This window comes from Carica papaya, chromosome 4 (assembly GCF_054855325.1).
Source record: "Carica papaya isolate Zhongbai chromosome 4, ASM5485532v1, whole genome shotgun sequence".
NCBI classification, from domain to species: domain Eukaryota; kingdom Viridiplantae; phylum Streptophyta; class Magnoliopsida; order Brassicales; family Caricaceae; genus Carica; species Carica papaya.
Window position 1 is genome coordinate 20841034 of NC_142312.1, and position 16219 is coordinate 20857252.

Here is a 16219-nt window from a genome sequence, read left to right on the forward strand (position 1 = left end):
GTTTGGGGGTTTACCAAATGATGATCATAATCCATATCTCTTTAATTTTTTAGAAATTTGTAATACTTTTAAACTAAATGGTGTTTCTAATGATGCAATTAGACTTAAACTTTTTCCTCTTTCTTTAAAAGATAAAGTTAAGAATTGGTTGCATTCTCTTCCTACAGGTATAGTTAATACATAGGAAGACCTAGCTCAAAACTTTTTAGCTAAATTTTTTCCACCAGTCAAAATGGCAATGATGAGAAATGATATCACAAGTTTCTATCAAATGGATGGAGAGACATTATATGAGACATATGAGTGATTCAAGAAGTTGATTAGAATATGCTCTCATCATGGGTTGCCTAAGTGGTTATTGTTCCAAAGCTTTTACAATGGATTGAGCCAATAAACCAAGGTCACAATTAATGTAGCTACTGGAGGTGTTTTCATGGGGAAGTCTACAAATGATGCTTTTGAGATATTGGAAGAGATGGCCATGAATAGTTAATGGCCAACAGAAAGACTTCAACCCAAGAAAAATGCTAGAATATATGAGATTGATGCATTAACTGCTCTTAATGCCAAAATTGATTGTTTATTTAAAAAATAATAATCAAAAGAGAGTTAATGTTATTAATTCTCATGTGCAGAGTTTATTTGAAGATCCTTTTTAAGGACATAAGGCGAAGCAAGTAAGTTTTGTAGCTGGATAAGATAGACCACCATATAATCCATACTCTAATACATATAATCCTAGGATGAGAAATCATTCAAATCTTTCATGGAGGAATCAACATAATGTGGGTGGGCCTACCCCAGGATTTTAACCTCAAGAAAAGAAGTTCTTACTTGAAGGTATGATTGCAACCATTTATAAGAACATAATAGAGTTTGCCATGAAGACTGAAGTAGTCATTCAAAATCAACAATTAATGTTACAAAGCCAACAAACATCGATCAAGAACTCGAAAATCTAAATGGGGCAGTTGACAAGCATGATTAATGGGAGAGCTCAAGGTACCTTAGCGAGTAACACTGAGACAAACCCAAAGGACCATGTTATGGCAATCACCTTGAGAAGCAGGAAGTAATTGACAGATGCGAGAATGGATGAAGGAACCAAAGAGAAAAAGGTTAAAAAAAAAAGAAGGTGGAGCAAGAAGAGGAGAAGAAGAAAGTAGTACTCAAGCCTTATGTGCCACCCGTTCCATTTCCACAATGCCTCAAAAAGCATAATAAAGATAAGAATTTTCTTAAATTTCTTAATATATTTAAAAAACATCACATTAACATTTCTTTTGCAAATGTTCTCACTCAAATGTCAAAGTATGTGAAATTTCTTAAGAAGATTCTAGCAAAGAAGAGGAATTTAGAAGATCATGAGACTGTAACACTTACTGAGGAGTACAGTGCCATTATTCATAATAAGCTAACACCTAAAATGAAAGATCTAGGGAGTTTTACTATACCATACAATATTTCCAATTCTTATTTTAATAATGTTCTTTATGATCTTTGTGCTAGTATTAACTTAATGACTTTTAGAATTGGTGAGATGAAGACCACAACAATGTAATTGCAATTGGCAAATAGAACGGTGTGATACCCCTTGATAATAGTAGAGGATGTGCTAGTAAAGATGTAATGGCCCGAACTCTCATATCTAAAGTCCTGACCGTACGCACACCATATCATGATAAAATGATTTATAAAAATACTTCGTGCAATGAATGTTAAAATAATAAAAGTACATCCCTTGCATACTTAGCTCAAAGTATCCAATATCCATGAAGCATGTCTAAACTCTAAAATAAATATTTACTATAAACGAAATAATTAACATTAAATACTTATTCAAATTAAAATAAAAATTAAACGATCTCCTAGCAAGTCTCTCACTGTTCAGGGGTGCGATTCTGAATATTCAAATCTAGAAAAAAAATGAGTAATAAATAGGGTGAACTTAATATGCTCAGTAAGCGTGTAAATATAAAAAACAATAGAGAAATCTATCTAAGTTGGTAGAAATGTTAAAACTACCAATAGAGAGAGTTTAAAACACCTTTCTCTTTAATTCAGAAAAAATATGGTATCTACACTCTAATTCATTCACTAAATATTATATATAAGTTCGTTCAGTAAACATTAGGATTCAGTATAAATAACTCAGGAAACATCAGAATTCAGTATCAGATAAATAGTTCAGTAAACATCATAATTCAGTATTATAGTATTATAAACTTTATACATAAATTTAGATCTATTCATACTAGTTTACGTCCTATTGATAATGGTTTCATCTTATTTAACAATATCATCACTGTTGATATTTTTATCGCATCATCTTTTAAGTTTCATCGCACGATACCATTTCTGCTAGTATCATCGAGGGTAGAATGGATCCCCTCTATCACGTGGATACCAATAAATAATAGATCCTCATTCCTCGAAGGGTTATCAGCACCAGATAATAGATTCTCAATCACGATGTCTGGTATGGAACTTCTTAGTCATGTCTGACTAAGGTCATATCCACGGGTAGGGTTCACCCAGATCACCGGCCAAATTGGCCACACATGCACACACCCCTCTTCAATACTGGTTAAATAGAATTTCAAGTCTTTTAATAATTATTTATTTATTTCAACTCGCTAATAAATTCTTTAATTTTATTATTTAATATTTCTTATACATGTAATACACATACTGTAAATATTCATCACCCCATACTCTTCTACGTATCTTTAATATATTCACAATTATATAGCAAATAGTACATATACGAATTCAGTTACAAAACATAGTAAAACAATTCATCAGTAATTTTAGTAATAAACATAAATAAGAACACAACAATCAATAGTAAAATTCCATCGGAATTTTGCGCCTGATTATCAATTATTAAATTAATTAACTAGAAATTACCTACCGAGTACTGCTAATTAATCACTTAAACAGATCAAACTAAATTTGTAGCACAAATGCACTTACCTGAATTTCGTTCGCAAATATATTTCGTAGAAGAGTTCCGAATGCCAAATACAATCATGTGTAACCACCAAAAAGATGCATCGTTGTACACCTCCACACTATGTCACCAAAGTGTACACGCGCCGGTATCAGAAACCATCACGTGCTGCCATTGGACCATCGCATGCCGCCATGAACCACTGCGAATCGACTAGAACTCACCGTGAAATGCTTCACGCCCTCAGATTCAGCGCAGATATGGTGAAATCGCGCAGATAAGAGCCGCAGAATAATAAAAACGTGCATCGAGCCGCTGCGCAAATTGTTTTCTTCTCATGCACACCGACATGTGCAGACGAATTAGTTTCTGGATCTGCTTTGGCTTTCTCTCCTCTAGTTCTTTCTTCGCACGAGTCTAACGCAGCTTAGGAACACTGCGCTGTTGTCGTTTCTTCTTCCCTCTATTAAAGCTCTCTCTCTTTCTCTCTACCTGCTCCGATATGTCTCTCTCCATCACACTCTTTTTTTTTCTACCTGATTTATAATCAAAGATAGGAGAGCCCTATACGACTCTTCCTCCTTATTCTTCGGTAGAGAGAAGAGGCATACACGCCTCTTCTTCCTCTTCCTCTCTGACCAGAGATGACAGGCCTCTGACAATTGTTTTTTTCTTACCCAAAACTGTGTCATTTTGATCCCCTTTTTTCATATTTTCTGGGTTGTTACATATAATAATGGCCTGAACTCTCACCCGATGTCTTGACTGAATTCCCACAATGTTATAAGAAGATAATCAATAGGAATACTTCACACAAGAAATCTTAAAATAATAAAAGTATATCCCTTGCATAATTAGTTCAAAATATCTAATGTTCATGAGACATGTCTAAATTTTAAAATAAATACTTACTAAAAATAAAATAATTAACATTAACTACTATTTGAATTAAAATAAAAATTAAACGATTTCCTAGCAATTCTTTCACTGCTCAGGAACGCGATTCTGAATATCCTGATCTGAAAAAAATGAATAATAAATAGGGTGAGCTTAATATGTTCAGTAAGCATGTCAGTACTAATAAATAATATGATAGTTTGTCCAAATTGGTATAAAATATAAAACTATTGACGGAGATAGTTCAAAATACTTTTTTCTTTAATTCAAAAAATACGTGGTATCTACACCCTAATTCAATCATCAAATCTTCTAAATCAGTTTAATTAATAAACATTCAGAATTCTTTATTTTAGTATTATAACTCAATGCATAAACAATTCAATAAATTACAAATTCAGTATTTAGTATCATAATTTAAGCAGTAAGCAGTTTAATAGATATTAATTCATTATTTCAGTATCGTAAACTCTACTCATGACTTTCTATTCATTCCTATAAGTTTATATCTTATTAAAAATAGTTTCATCATGCAATACTATTTCTGTCAATATTAACGAGAGCAGTAAGGATTCCCTCTACCACATGAATATGTCGTAATTTAGTTCACAGTTTACAGTTGTAGTATACAGTATACAGTCCACATTTCTTATGGCTTCGCCATATTTAGCTAAAGTCGTATCCATGGGTAGGGTTCACCATAGCCATACGCCAAAAGGCTACACACACACACACCCCTCGGTAATACTGGTTAAATGAGTTTTTTAAATCTTTTAATGTATATTTATTTATTTTAACTCAGTAATAAATTTTTTAGTTTTTCTTATTTAATATATTCTATACCTGTAACACACATACTTTAATTATTAATCATCGTAAACTTTTTTACATATTTTTAATATACTCCTAATTACATAGCAACTAGTACATATACGAATTTAATTACCAAAACATAGCAAAAAAAATTCATTAACAATTTTAATAGTAAACATAAATAAGAACACAACAATCAATAGTAAAATTTCATCGAAATCCTGCACCTAATTATCAGTTATTAAACATCACAATTTTAATATCTTAGAAAGATTAAACTTTATTTGTAAGTACTTACGCACGTACCTGATTTTTGACTAAATCTCTTTCGTAAAATTATCCTTGAGATACAAGATTAACCTGTTACAGTGATATCCGTATCATGTTAGTAATGAATTGGTAATCTTGTAATTTTAAACACTCGTATCTAGACTTATTCTTAATTTTAAACCGAATAAACAATTCATTACATTAAAGTTAAATAGGATTAACTAACTTTAAATATAAGAAGGTAAACCATCAGGGTTTTTGAACTCACCTATCCAAATCGGGTTCCTAGGACTCACTGCGCGCAACCACCGGAAGTTTGTGCACCTCCACACGTGCCACCATCGAACTGCCATGCGTTGCTGCTGCTCACCGCCGATCACCACTGTGGATCGACTAGAACTCACTGTGAAATGCTTCACGCCCTCAAATCCATCGTATATATGGTGAAATCGCATAGGAAAGAACTGCGAAATAGCCAAAACACACGTCCAGCCACCGCGTAGATCGACTTCTTTTTCTGCACATCGCCGCATGTAGCACCAGCTTCTCCTTCTCTTTTTTTTCTTCTTCTTCTTCTTCCTCTCCTCTCTTGGCTACCGACTGATGGTAACTGCACCCCCTCTCTTTCTATCTTCCTCTCTTTGTCTCTCTCTCTATTTTTTTGTCTCTGTTTCTCTTCCTCTCTCTCTCTCTCTCTTTTTCTTATTACACCGATCTCTTTCCCTCTCTTCGCGTTTTATAGGGAGGAGCAAAAGGAGTCTTGCACAACCCTTCTTCTTCAGCGTGCAGGACCCCTCTTCTTCTTTTCGACCAGTGGTAGAGGCATACATGCTTCTGCCTCTTCATCTTTCTCGACTAGAGGCAAACACGCCTCTAATATTGTATATCATTACAACTGGTAAATAGATTGGTGAAATACCCCTTGAGAATGGTAGAGGATGTGCTAATAAAGGTAGAGAACTTCATATTCTTTGTCAACTTCGTAGTTCTAGATATAGAAGTTGATAGAGAAGATCCACTCATACTTGGGAGACCTTTCCTCATAATAAGTAGAGCATTAATTGATGTGCAGGGTGGTAAGTTAACATTGTGAGTTGGGACAAACAAGTAACTTTTAATATTTTTCATGCCTCATAAATTTCTTTAGACGCTGATGAATGTTTTAATACTGATATAATTAATGAGTATGTGTCCAAAAGGCTCACCAAGATAGAAAAAGACCTTGATGGCAAGGAAGCAACCAAATCAAATAAAGAGAGTGATCAAAAAGATGATAGGGCAAGACAAGAAGAATTGAAAAAGAGTATGCATATTTGGAGGGGAATATTGAGACGTTGAGATCCACCCTAGCCCCGCTTAAGTCATCTGCTGCAAAGTCAAGCTAACCAATATAAACAGAGCACTAATTGTGAGGCAACCCAATATAGATGGTATTAGACAGATAAGTACAATTTTTTTTTTTCATTTGATAGAATCCTAGATTTTTTTATTCATTTATTTTTCTTTTATTTATTAGTTTATTTTTCTTTACACATCTCTCTTCTACTTTATAATTGTTTTACTAATGCTTGTGGATTCTTAATTGAGGTCTAGCCAATATGCTTTTCGATGTTGATGATATCTGCATTGCATTAGAACAGTTCTCAGGCAAAATTCTAGTTATCACTTTTGTAATAGGCTACATGAGCACACACAAGGGGAGTATTTTATTTTTTCACTGTTTTATTTTTATTTTCTTTGGCATAATGTGTTTATAAACAGTGGTGACACTGTTTGAAATAAGTTTGGTTGTATTGGGTCATTAGAGTTTAAATTGTCATTTTTTTTAATTTTATCTTATCTTTTTTTTATACACTAAAGGGCTAAGCTTTTCACCATAGCTAGTGAAGCAGGGTGGAATTGAGATTTTTTTCTAACTAAGATTGTAATTATTTTAAATATATATATATAATATATTTGCAAATAATAATTAGAATAATTAGCAATTATTTTTCTTAACTTAATCGGTATAAAGACAATTGCATAGAAACCTAATCTAAGGCATTACACTTGTGACATAAAAAATGTGAGTTTAATTTTTACCTTTTAGCTAGTTATAAATTAAAGTTTAAGTGAATAAAATATATTAACTAACATGTGACCGGTGGGATGAAGTAAAAAAAAAAAAGTACTTTAAGTAAAATGGTGAGATGAAGCGTAAAATGCATTCACCTGCAAAAATATATTTGAGATAAAGTATGAGATGGAGTATAAACGCACTTTCAAAGAAAAAAATTATGAAAATATATATGTATATATATAATAAATTTTGTTAAGTTCACTCCCTTGGTTGAAGTAGCAAAAAGTTAAGTTAAACAAACTATAATTTATGAGTCAAGAGTAGAGGAACTTATATGTTAAAATTATGCAAATTTTGTAGGGTGATATAAGAGCTAATAATCTGTTTTTATTTTGCATAATTCTTTTTGAGTTTTCAACTAACTAATAATTACAAGAAAGTAGTAGATTTTTAATACTATCAAGCTAAATAGATTAACGTGGTGGAAAAATTTGTTTTTAAGTTTTTTTTTTTTCAGTCTTTTGCTTGAAGACAAGAAAAAATTTAAATTTGTGGGTATTTGATGTATTGTATTTTTATAATATTTTTAGTATCCTTTTTACTTAAAATTGAAATAATTTTTGCATAATTTTGAGTTAAAAATAAATAAATTAATAAGATTGTAACGCAGGTGATATTGATGAAGAAAGGAGAAAAAAAATGGTTGAAGATTAAAAAAGAAAATAGAAAGAAGCCCAACAGATTCGTGAAATCCAGCCTAGACCCGTAGCAACACTCAAAACGATGTCATTTTGAGTTTGGGAATCAGACTCCAAAATGGTGTTGTTTTGAAGAATGAGAAAAAAAAAATTATAGAACACAAAAAAAAAAAAAAGAAAAGAAGAAGTAGCAGAAGAGAAAAAGAGAGTTGAAGAGGAAAAAAGAGTTTAAAAAAAAACTTTATATCCCCTCTTACAGTAGCCTATTAAAAGGAGAAAAGAAAAAAAAAAAAAGGGAAGAAGAGGACATTTATAGAGGGAGACGAAAGATCGAGAGATGCAAGCTGATATAGATATGATGCGGAAGCGGTAGAAACGCAGCTGCGAGCTTGGGACCAAACGATGAGCCTGACAGAGACATAGAGAAGAAGCAAAAAAGTAGAAAACTTGGAAAGATTAAAAATTATTAATTGATAGACCTAAAGAATACTAGGAAGGAAACCGAAAGTATATTAACATAGTTCGACCATTACATATTAAATTAAATTGATTGTGAAATTAAAATTCAAATATACCCAAAATTTAGATGAAATCAATTATTCTGGTGCTTCTCCGTTGATAGTTTCTATATTTTAAATTGTTTTGCTTTGATTAATTTTTTTTTTAATTTTTCATATAGAAATTTAATTTTGATTTCTAAATAATATTAAAATTTTCTATAATTTTGTTACTCGGTGTGCAATCTCTATGAGATAATACTTTATTCATCACTTTATCATTATGAACGATTTCATGCACTTGCAAACTTTTACGTCATGTGTTCTCCTACATTTTAGGATGCTTGGTCGAGAGTTAGAGATGGAAGAGAGTCTCATCTGAGAGGGAAACTCTCCCCCATGTGAGTTTTTCTCAACTCTCACTCTCTTGGTGGAGTTAGGGCACATGAGTCCTAAATTAATTAGGATTTACGACAAGAATGTTTCAAAAATGCCAAAATCTATTCTCTTGAGTTCTAATTGGTTTTTTTTTTCTTCATCAATTAATATTTTAAAGGTGTTGGATTCATTGTTGATAGAGGAAAACGCAAGGGAAGTTAAATTATTATCGTAGCCAAAATTCTTCCTTGATTTTCTCATAGAAGACTTGTTTTCTACTTCAATTTAGAAGCTACTAAGGCATTGTCAACACAACTTCTTTATAAAAAATTAATTGATTATTGAAGTCCAAATCTGATCAAGATAAAGAGGAATAATTCAGCCATAACTAGAATTCCCGTCCAAGAGAGATTTTTATTCCTTCTATGTTTATGAGTCTTTTATTTAATTTTTAATTAGAATCCTAGACAAGATCGTATTTAGAGTTTTTTCTAGGATTTAGTTTTCAATTTTTACTCAGATTACTAATGCTTATGTTTATATAAAGGCCTCATTAGTTAGGTTATAACACATTAACCCAAGTCAATAAAATTTTAGGTGTGTTTCAAGCTTTAGTGATGGTGCCTTAAACAACATCATTATCATTTACTTTTGGATTGTTAAACCTGATAGTATGTTATCTAATATGAGATATTGATCTTGATAGTGTTCTTAAAACGATATCATTATCACCTACTTTATTGTAGGAGAGAATATAAGAATGAAACGAGAAAAAATAATGCGAAAAGAGGAAGAGTTCGCGAAAAGAGTTATAAGCCTATAAACAAGGCTTGGGCAAGGCTTAGGTCCTGCCCTAGATAACTTAGCCTAGGGCAAGGCTAAGAGTTATGCATAACAATAAATTTAAATTAAAACGTGTTTTTTAAATTTGAAAATAGGTATCATTTCAGCCAAGTTCTAGGGTTGAAAATCAAGAAAAAAATATTTTGAAAGGCTGGGGATAAACCAAAAATCAAAGAAAATGATCCCAATGAACAAAAAAAGAAAACTCTAGCTCATTTTCTATAAAGAGGGCGGCTCTCAAGTAGGATGATCATATTTCTTCTGCCTGACGCTGTGCAAAGCATATTTTCCTATTACTGCACTTTTTTCTTCTTCATATCTCTTCTCTCTTTTAATCCCCAAGAACTCTTTTGTCTTGAAAAGCCCACCATGTGTGGCTAACTCTCTTTCTTTTTTTTAGTTGATAGATCTAGTAACTTTAGCAATGTATTTGTGAGATTTAATCGAATTAATTTGAGTTTTATTTCAGATATGATATTTATTTACTTTCTGCACCTATATATATTTGTTGTTTTGAATATGTTGGAACATGGTCCGTCATACATGAAGAAAAACCACAAGCAGCTAGCCAAACTCCTCAAATCCGTAATTGTTTGAGTGGTTCTAGTACCAAGTAGCAATCAGTGTCGCACTGAGAAAGTAAGTAATCTAGTTGATTGGTTCATGTGGATGAACCTGACAAATTAAATCAGGTCCTTCTAGCTCTCAATGCCGTTGACGAATTAAATTATGTGGACATTCCTAGGACTTCTTGGCAGGGAAGAATCAACTAACGAACGTTTCTTAGTTTGTTTAGGAATAAGAAATGATTAATTGCTAAAACGTTTCTGACAACTATAACAAATTTGCCATGTTTTGAGTAAAATAAATTTTTTCATTTATGATCAATTACGTTATTGGAGTTAGCTATTTCATCAATTAAGAATCTTTTTTATAATTGTTTTAGTCAACTTGCAGCCAAGAGTCTGTTTAATATTATTCTGCTCATTATTTATTTTATATTTTGTAGATTGAATTCTACAAAACTTCCCATTGTTTGTTTTTTATTTATTGATCAATAAAGAAAATTTCGTTCCAATTCTCTATAAATTCGACAATTCTTACCACTACTACAATATTGTTTTATTGGTTAATTAGAAATTTATTTTTGGTAAATTCAACACTCTGCAATTTAACTTTGAACTAATGTGAGTGCTTTTTAAGATATTTTTTTCAACAATCTTGTTGAGTGAAGAATTATTTTTATTTATCGAAGTAATATCGTGGCATCTTATAATTCTTATTCTTTTTTAAGTTACCTCATTTGCAATCACAAGTTGATTGTACATTAGGTAGGAAGCATTTATTTATGAATTTAAGTTTTACATGTTAAATTGTATGTATGAATTTTGGATTACACTTGTTGATCCAGGATTCGTCATCAGCCATTCAATAAGTAAACAATGCATATATACCTAAAACATGGAGTAATTCATAAAATTAACGTGTATAAACAGATTTTTCATAGAGTTTACAAGTGAGAAGAAAAGACAAAACGAGAAGAAGAAGGAGAAAAAGACAAGTGTGTTGCAGAAACACATTAACATTTCAGTTGATGATTTGCTAATAATAAGTGCATACATGTTTATTGAGCTTGATGGGTTTTATGCTAGTAATATCAATCACCAATGGACATGAAATTTGAGCCCTGTGCTTTGTCCTTACAAGTTTTCCCACCACATTTCCTCTTGATCGAACTCGAAGGCTCAGCGTTAATGGAACTTGACCTTCTGTTTTCGAAACTAGTAAGCTTGATCCTGCACCGTATAAGGGAACTTTCTTGCCTTGTAAGATCACTGATACACTTCTGTGACTTTTTCTTGGTTGATAGTGTTTTTTCAGCTGCAATTTCATAATGAAAACTTAAAAAACTATATATATATATATAGACACACACACACATTGATTCTTGATGATGATAAGGCTTTAAATGTGAATTACACAAACCTGGCCGCTAGCAACTACGATTTCTGAATACATGAGATCAATGAGGTCGGAGTTAACATGAATGCCGAATATAGTTGCAGGATTATATATGTTTATCTTTAAGGATGCATTCACAGTCATCATCTTCGTTGGAACGCCTGAGAAATCTGAGCCTTCCCCAATATAAAAGTTCTTAACTTCTAGTCTCTGATACACATAAGCACATCATCAATCACAATACATGTATATATATATATATATATATATACATACACATATATATTTGAGGTTTCGGTCATAAAGGTGATAAAATTGTAATTAAATTCTACTCCTATAGTATTACTAACAAGTATCTGACCTCATATGACAAATATTGGATGCATTCCTCTAAACATATTGTGATATTTCAATCTTATATCTAAAAAATATATAATTTATTCAAGTTATAACTGATTTGGGTTAAAAAAAAAAAAAAAGAATTGTCAATTAAATAATTTTTCAAATGATATTATAGCACGTGCCAAATTTGATGACACTGGATTAATGTAAAAGATACATATTTTGATATCCTAATCCATCCATGTAACCAGTTGTGTTTGCGACAGAAATTACAAATATGTAAGTAAATATGCAGAAAATTACTGATTATTACTTAATTAATAGTTAATTTTTTTAGTGTATTTTTATTTAATTTTTAATATTAGTTAATTAATAAATTTATGAATTTCTAGCAAGAATAAAAATACCTTGACAGTAATTATTGCCTTATAAGGCCTGCTGGCTCCCCAAATGATGAGACAGAAAAGAGTGAAGAGAAATACAAATGTAGAAAGAGCAAGCAAAGCTTGACATCGCCTGGTAAAAGCTTTATCTTCAAGCTCATCGTACGACCCTTCTTCTAATATTACATTACTCTCCGGCCAACCTTTGTCGTTTCTTTTTCTTGTTCCTTTTCTGCCGGAAGACGACCGGAAAATCCCAGAAAACCGACTCGCCGACGAGTTTCTGGAGTGCCGGCCGAAAGAAGAGGAGTGCGAAGGTGAATCCATGGGACTTGGCTGCATGGAACATGATTTGTCTCCATCGTGAGAGTCTCGAGATGGGCTCTGCACGTAGTAAACGGCGCGTTTTGGAGACCTTGATGGAGATGATGGTGCTAAACTTGTGATATCTGATTCAGATTTCGTCGACAGCATCTCTTCGAAAAACAAAATCACCAGAAGATTGAAAGATTAAGCAGAAGAAGATTTGGGTACCCAAAACCCAAACGATGGCGTTTTGATTGAAATGAAACCAGAAGAAAATTGAAAGTCCTAAAACCCTGAAATGAAAACCCAGAATAAAATTTTCAGGTTCCCAAAAAGAAACCCAGGAAGGAAAAAACTCGATGAGGCAGATTTAGGTACCCAAAACCCAGACAACAAAGTTTTGATTGAAATGAAACCAGAAGAAAATTGGAGTCCCCAAAACCCTTACAACATTTTGATTGAAATGAACCCAGAAGAAAATTTTCAGGTCCCCAAAAGGAAACCCAGAAAGGAAAAAGCTCAATGAAGAAGAAAATATAAAATATATATGTATATAGATATAAAATTTTTGGGAGCACTAGTGTAGAGTGTGCAACCGTTACCACTCTGTTTTTCAGTGCAAGTGAAAAAGAAAACAGAGAGAGAGAGAGAGAGAGAGAGAGAGAGAGAGAGGTGTTTCTTTCTCAATGAAAAAAGCAATGCCACACGTTGCGCCTTTGTGTAAAGAAGAAAATACATATATACACACATAATATAATGTAAAGTAATGATAATGTCAGAGGCTCGTGTGACGAAGCTAAGACCAGACCAACTTTGGAAGCTAGCATGCAGGCTCGGACAAGAGTGTCGGCAGAATGTGATATTTGTGAATTTGTTTAGTTTAAAAAAAAAAAACACGTTAATTATTTTGAGTTTGACGATAATGGAGTTTTGACAAACCACCTAATTGGCTACATTGTTTTTATGCAAAACGACAAAACCTAACTCTCTTTACAAATATAGTTTGGTATAGCTGACGCTTTTTTGGGATTCGCTAATTTATTTAATGACTCAGTGTTTGGTATAACAATAATAATAATAATGTAAGGATTAAATCAAATTATATATTATCTATGGATTTCGATTGGTCTAGTTAGTGTGTGTGTGTGTGTGTGTGTGTTATAAGTTGTATAGTTTTTGTTTTGTCGAATTTTTGCTTTTAAATTACAGATCAAACAATAAAGTTCTTAAAAATCCTAAAATTTTAAAATTTTTTTAAATCAAACTAGAACACCTTCTTACTTACTTTAAGTAATAAAAGAGAAATTAAGATAGTAAATAAATATTAAAATAAATTATCAAATTAATTTATGAAATTTAATAATTACTAAAAAATAATTTCTAATATTTTCCTTATTATAATCCCATTTTCATTTTTTTTTTCAAATACTCAATTTTCTTTTTTTTTTCTATTAAAAAATTAAAATGGTTAAATCATGCTTTTATTGTTGAGTTTTTTTTTTTTTAAATTTATCGTGTGAACTTATATGTGATTTTAATGTGCATCAAAAGCCATCGAATTAATTAGGTCAAGTTAGAAGTGATCTGATACGGTTAAATATATATTAACTATTAATGCATCAAATTAAAGTATGTGTTTCATTTTATATGTAAATATCAAATTTGTAATTTCTAATTTTATAATAGGTCAAATTAGGAATATAAAAAATTTACAGTCAAAATTTGCTTATAAATAAACAGTTATGTTCCTCAAATTACATGTAAATTTTTTTTTATTTTGATATATTATTACAAGAAATACAAAAAAATGTAAGAATTCAAAAAGTTACGTGCTAATTTAGAAAATTTACCTTAAGACGAATATATTTCTTCTATTATAAATTTTGGTACGCTTATATACTTATTCTTTTTGATTCAGTATGAGATTTTTACAGTTATTTTCAGATTTAGTTTAAATTAAATCTAACAAGTGGTATCAGAGCCATTTCATATTAAATTTATGAGATTTAATTTTTTTTTTTTAGATTCATATACATATGGTTGTGTTTTATTTTTAGATCTAGAATATATTTAATTTTGTATTGATTTTGTTTTGGTTTTGAATTTTCGGATTAATTTTTTAAATAAAATTATGAATTAAGAAATAATTTTTTTCCAGATTTTTAAGTTTTATGCATTAAGAAAAAATAAATTATGGATTTTTTTTATATTCAGTTGCATGTATATATATATATATATAACAGAAAATGGAAGAAAAGAATACACGCAAAGGGAGGTCAATTGGCCTCCCGGTTGCGGCGGTGAAGCTGCGTCGTGCGTTGCGACCGATAGGTCACACCGATGAAACAGCCGCAATCTTCTAGTCACGACATGCAGAGAAGAAGCGGCGGCCATGGCCCCCGCATGAAGGAACAAGAAGAAAAAAAAAACCAACTTTTTTTAGGGTTTCTTTTTCTTTTGATTTGACTTTTGGATCATGGGCCCCAATGGTGTATATTTGTTTTTACTTTTGGGTTGTGGTTGTAGCCCACAAAAAAAAAAAAAAAAAAAAAAAAGAAAGAAAGATGAGAAGTAGGGATGCCTGCGTGTAACAACCCAAAAATTTGAAATGATAACGTTAGAGTTTACATTCATTACACAATAATTTAAAATATCCAATAGAGTTACAGAAATGATCATTCTAAAAAAACAACGAAAATAAAAAAAATAAATGAGAAATAAACAACTGGACATCCTATTCGCAACCCTCTTGTGGATCAGGATCTGGATCTTGGTTCTCTTGATCTGAAATGATTAATGAAAGAGTGAGCTATATTAGCCTAATAAAAATGTCACATTACTCATTGATACAGAAATGAAGGTTGGTAAAAATCATGAAAACAACTAATGGAGCTCTTAATTTAAATAAATTCATTTATTATAAATAAAATCATTTATTGTATATTTACTGTAGTGAGATTTCTAATACCGACCTATAGAAGTAATAATATAAACAACATCATAATCTCATATTCAATTAACCAGAATAATAACTTTTTTCTTTTTATCTGCCTATTAGTATCCATGGGAGTCTATAGGGATATCCCCATTGCGCGTGAATCCTTATTCAACATTGTCAACTAACCGGCCATCCCCATACCCCATCCGGTATGAGCGCTAAAATATTATCCCTCAATATCTCGTCCGGTATGAGGGTGAAACGGGCCGTCCCCATACCCCGTCCGTTATGAGCGCTAAAATACCAATCATCGATACCCCGTCCAACATGAGGCAACGTTCACGGTAGGGTTTCCTATGCACTCGCTTCGTCCACCATCTCTTAGGATATCCAGTAAGGCTACCATTTATTCATTCACTTAATCAATCAATTTTCTGTTTATATTTAATTTTCAGTTTCACAATTTAATTGTAAATCACGCAAAACAAGCAATACATTCATCAAGGAAGCATAACTGAATCATCATATCAACTCCAGTGTATTATTATGCATTTGAAACTATAAAATCAATCAAACAGGATAAACAGTGAATAATAACCGATTCCGGCTCCATTAGTATCCTATAATTAATTATCGAGATTTTTTAAATTGTATAAAATACTACATTATTTATAATTAAACTTCAATTCCATAACAAGGAATAGGGTGAAGGATTCTTACGTGAATAGATGTCTGAACACTAAACTTTCAGCTGCGTCTACTGGCGGTCCCCGAGTTCCTTGAAATTTTTTTGGAGATTAAAACACGCTCTAATTATCGAGATTTTTTAAATCGGTGTTAAAACCCTTTTTTGACTAATTTTGAAATTCCGACACGGCGG

At 31.6% G+C, this 16219-nt stretch overlaps 1 protein-coding gene and 1 non-coding gene across 2 annotated transcripts; both read right to left on the bottom strand.

The window, feature by feature from the left end:
* Window positions 1-238: 238 nt before the first annotated feature.
* On the bottom strand, window positions 239-345 carry LOC148266445 (small nucleolar RNA R71). Its single transcript, XR_015818794.1, has one exon. It is a non-coding gene; the product is annotated as a small nucleolar RNA R71 (small nucleolar RNA).
* Window positions 346-10859: 10514 nt separating this feature from the next.
* On the bottom strand, window positions 10860-13109 carry LOC110810858 (uncharacterized). Its single transcript, XM_022037157.2, has 3 exons — window positions 12120-13109; window positions 11395-11580; window positions 10860-11289 (listed from the first exon to the last, which is right to left on the bottom strand). Exons 1-3 carry the CDS (start codon window positions 12567-12569, stop codon window positions 11011-11013), a joined length of 915 nt encoding a protein of 304 aa, XP_021892849.2. The 5' UTR covers window positions 12570-13109; the 3' UTR covers window positions 10860-11010.
* Between the last annotated feature and the right edge of the window lie 3110 nt (window positions 13110-16219).

Excerpts from the sequence above, each read along its gene's own strand:
- LOC110810858 (XM_022037157.2), bottom strand. The coding sequence starts at position 12,569 with ATGCTGTCGACGAAATCTGAATCAGATATCACAAGTTTAGCACCATCA. Across the intron at positions 11,581-12,119 it reads AGGCAATAATTACTGTCAAG|AGACTAGAAGTTAAGAACTT; the intron begins GTATTTTTATTC and ends TATGTGTATCAG. Across the intron at positions 11,290-11,394 it reads TCGTAGTTGCTAGCGGCCAG|CTGAAAAAACACTATCAACC; the intron begins GTTTGTGTAATT and ends ATGAAATTGCAG.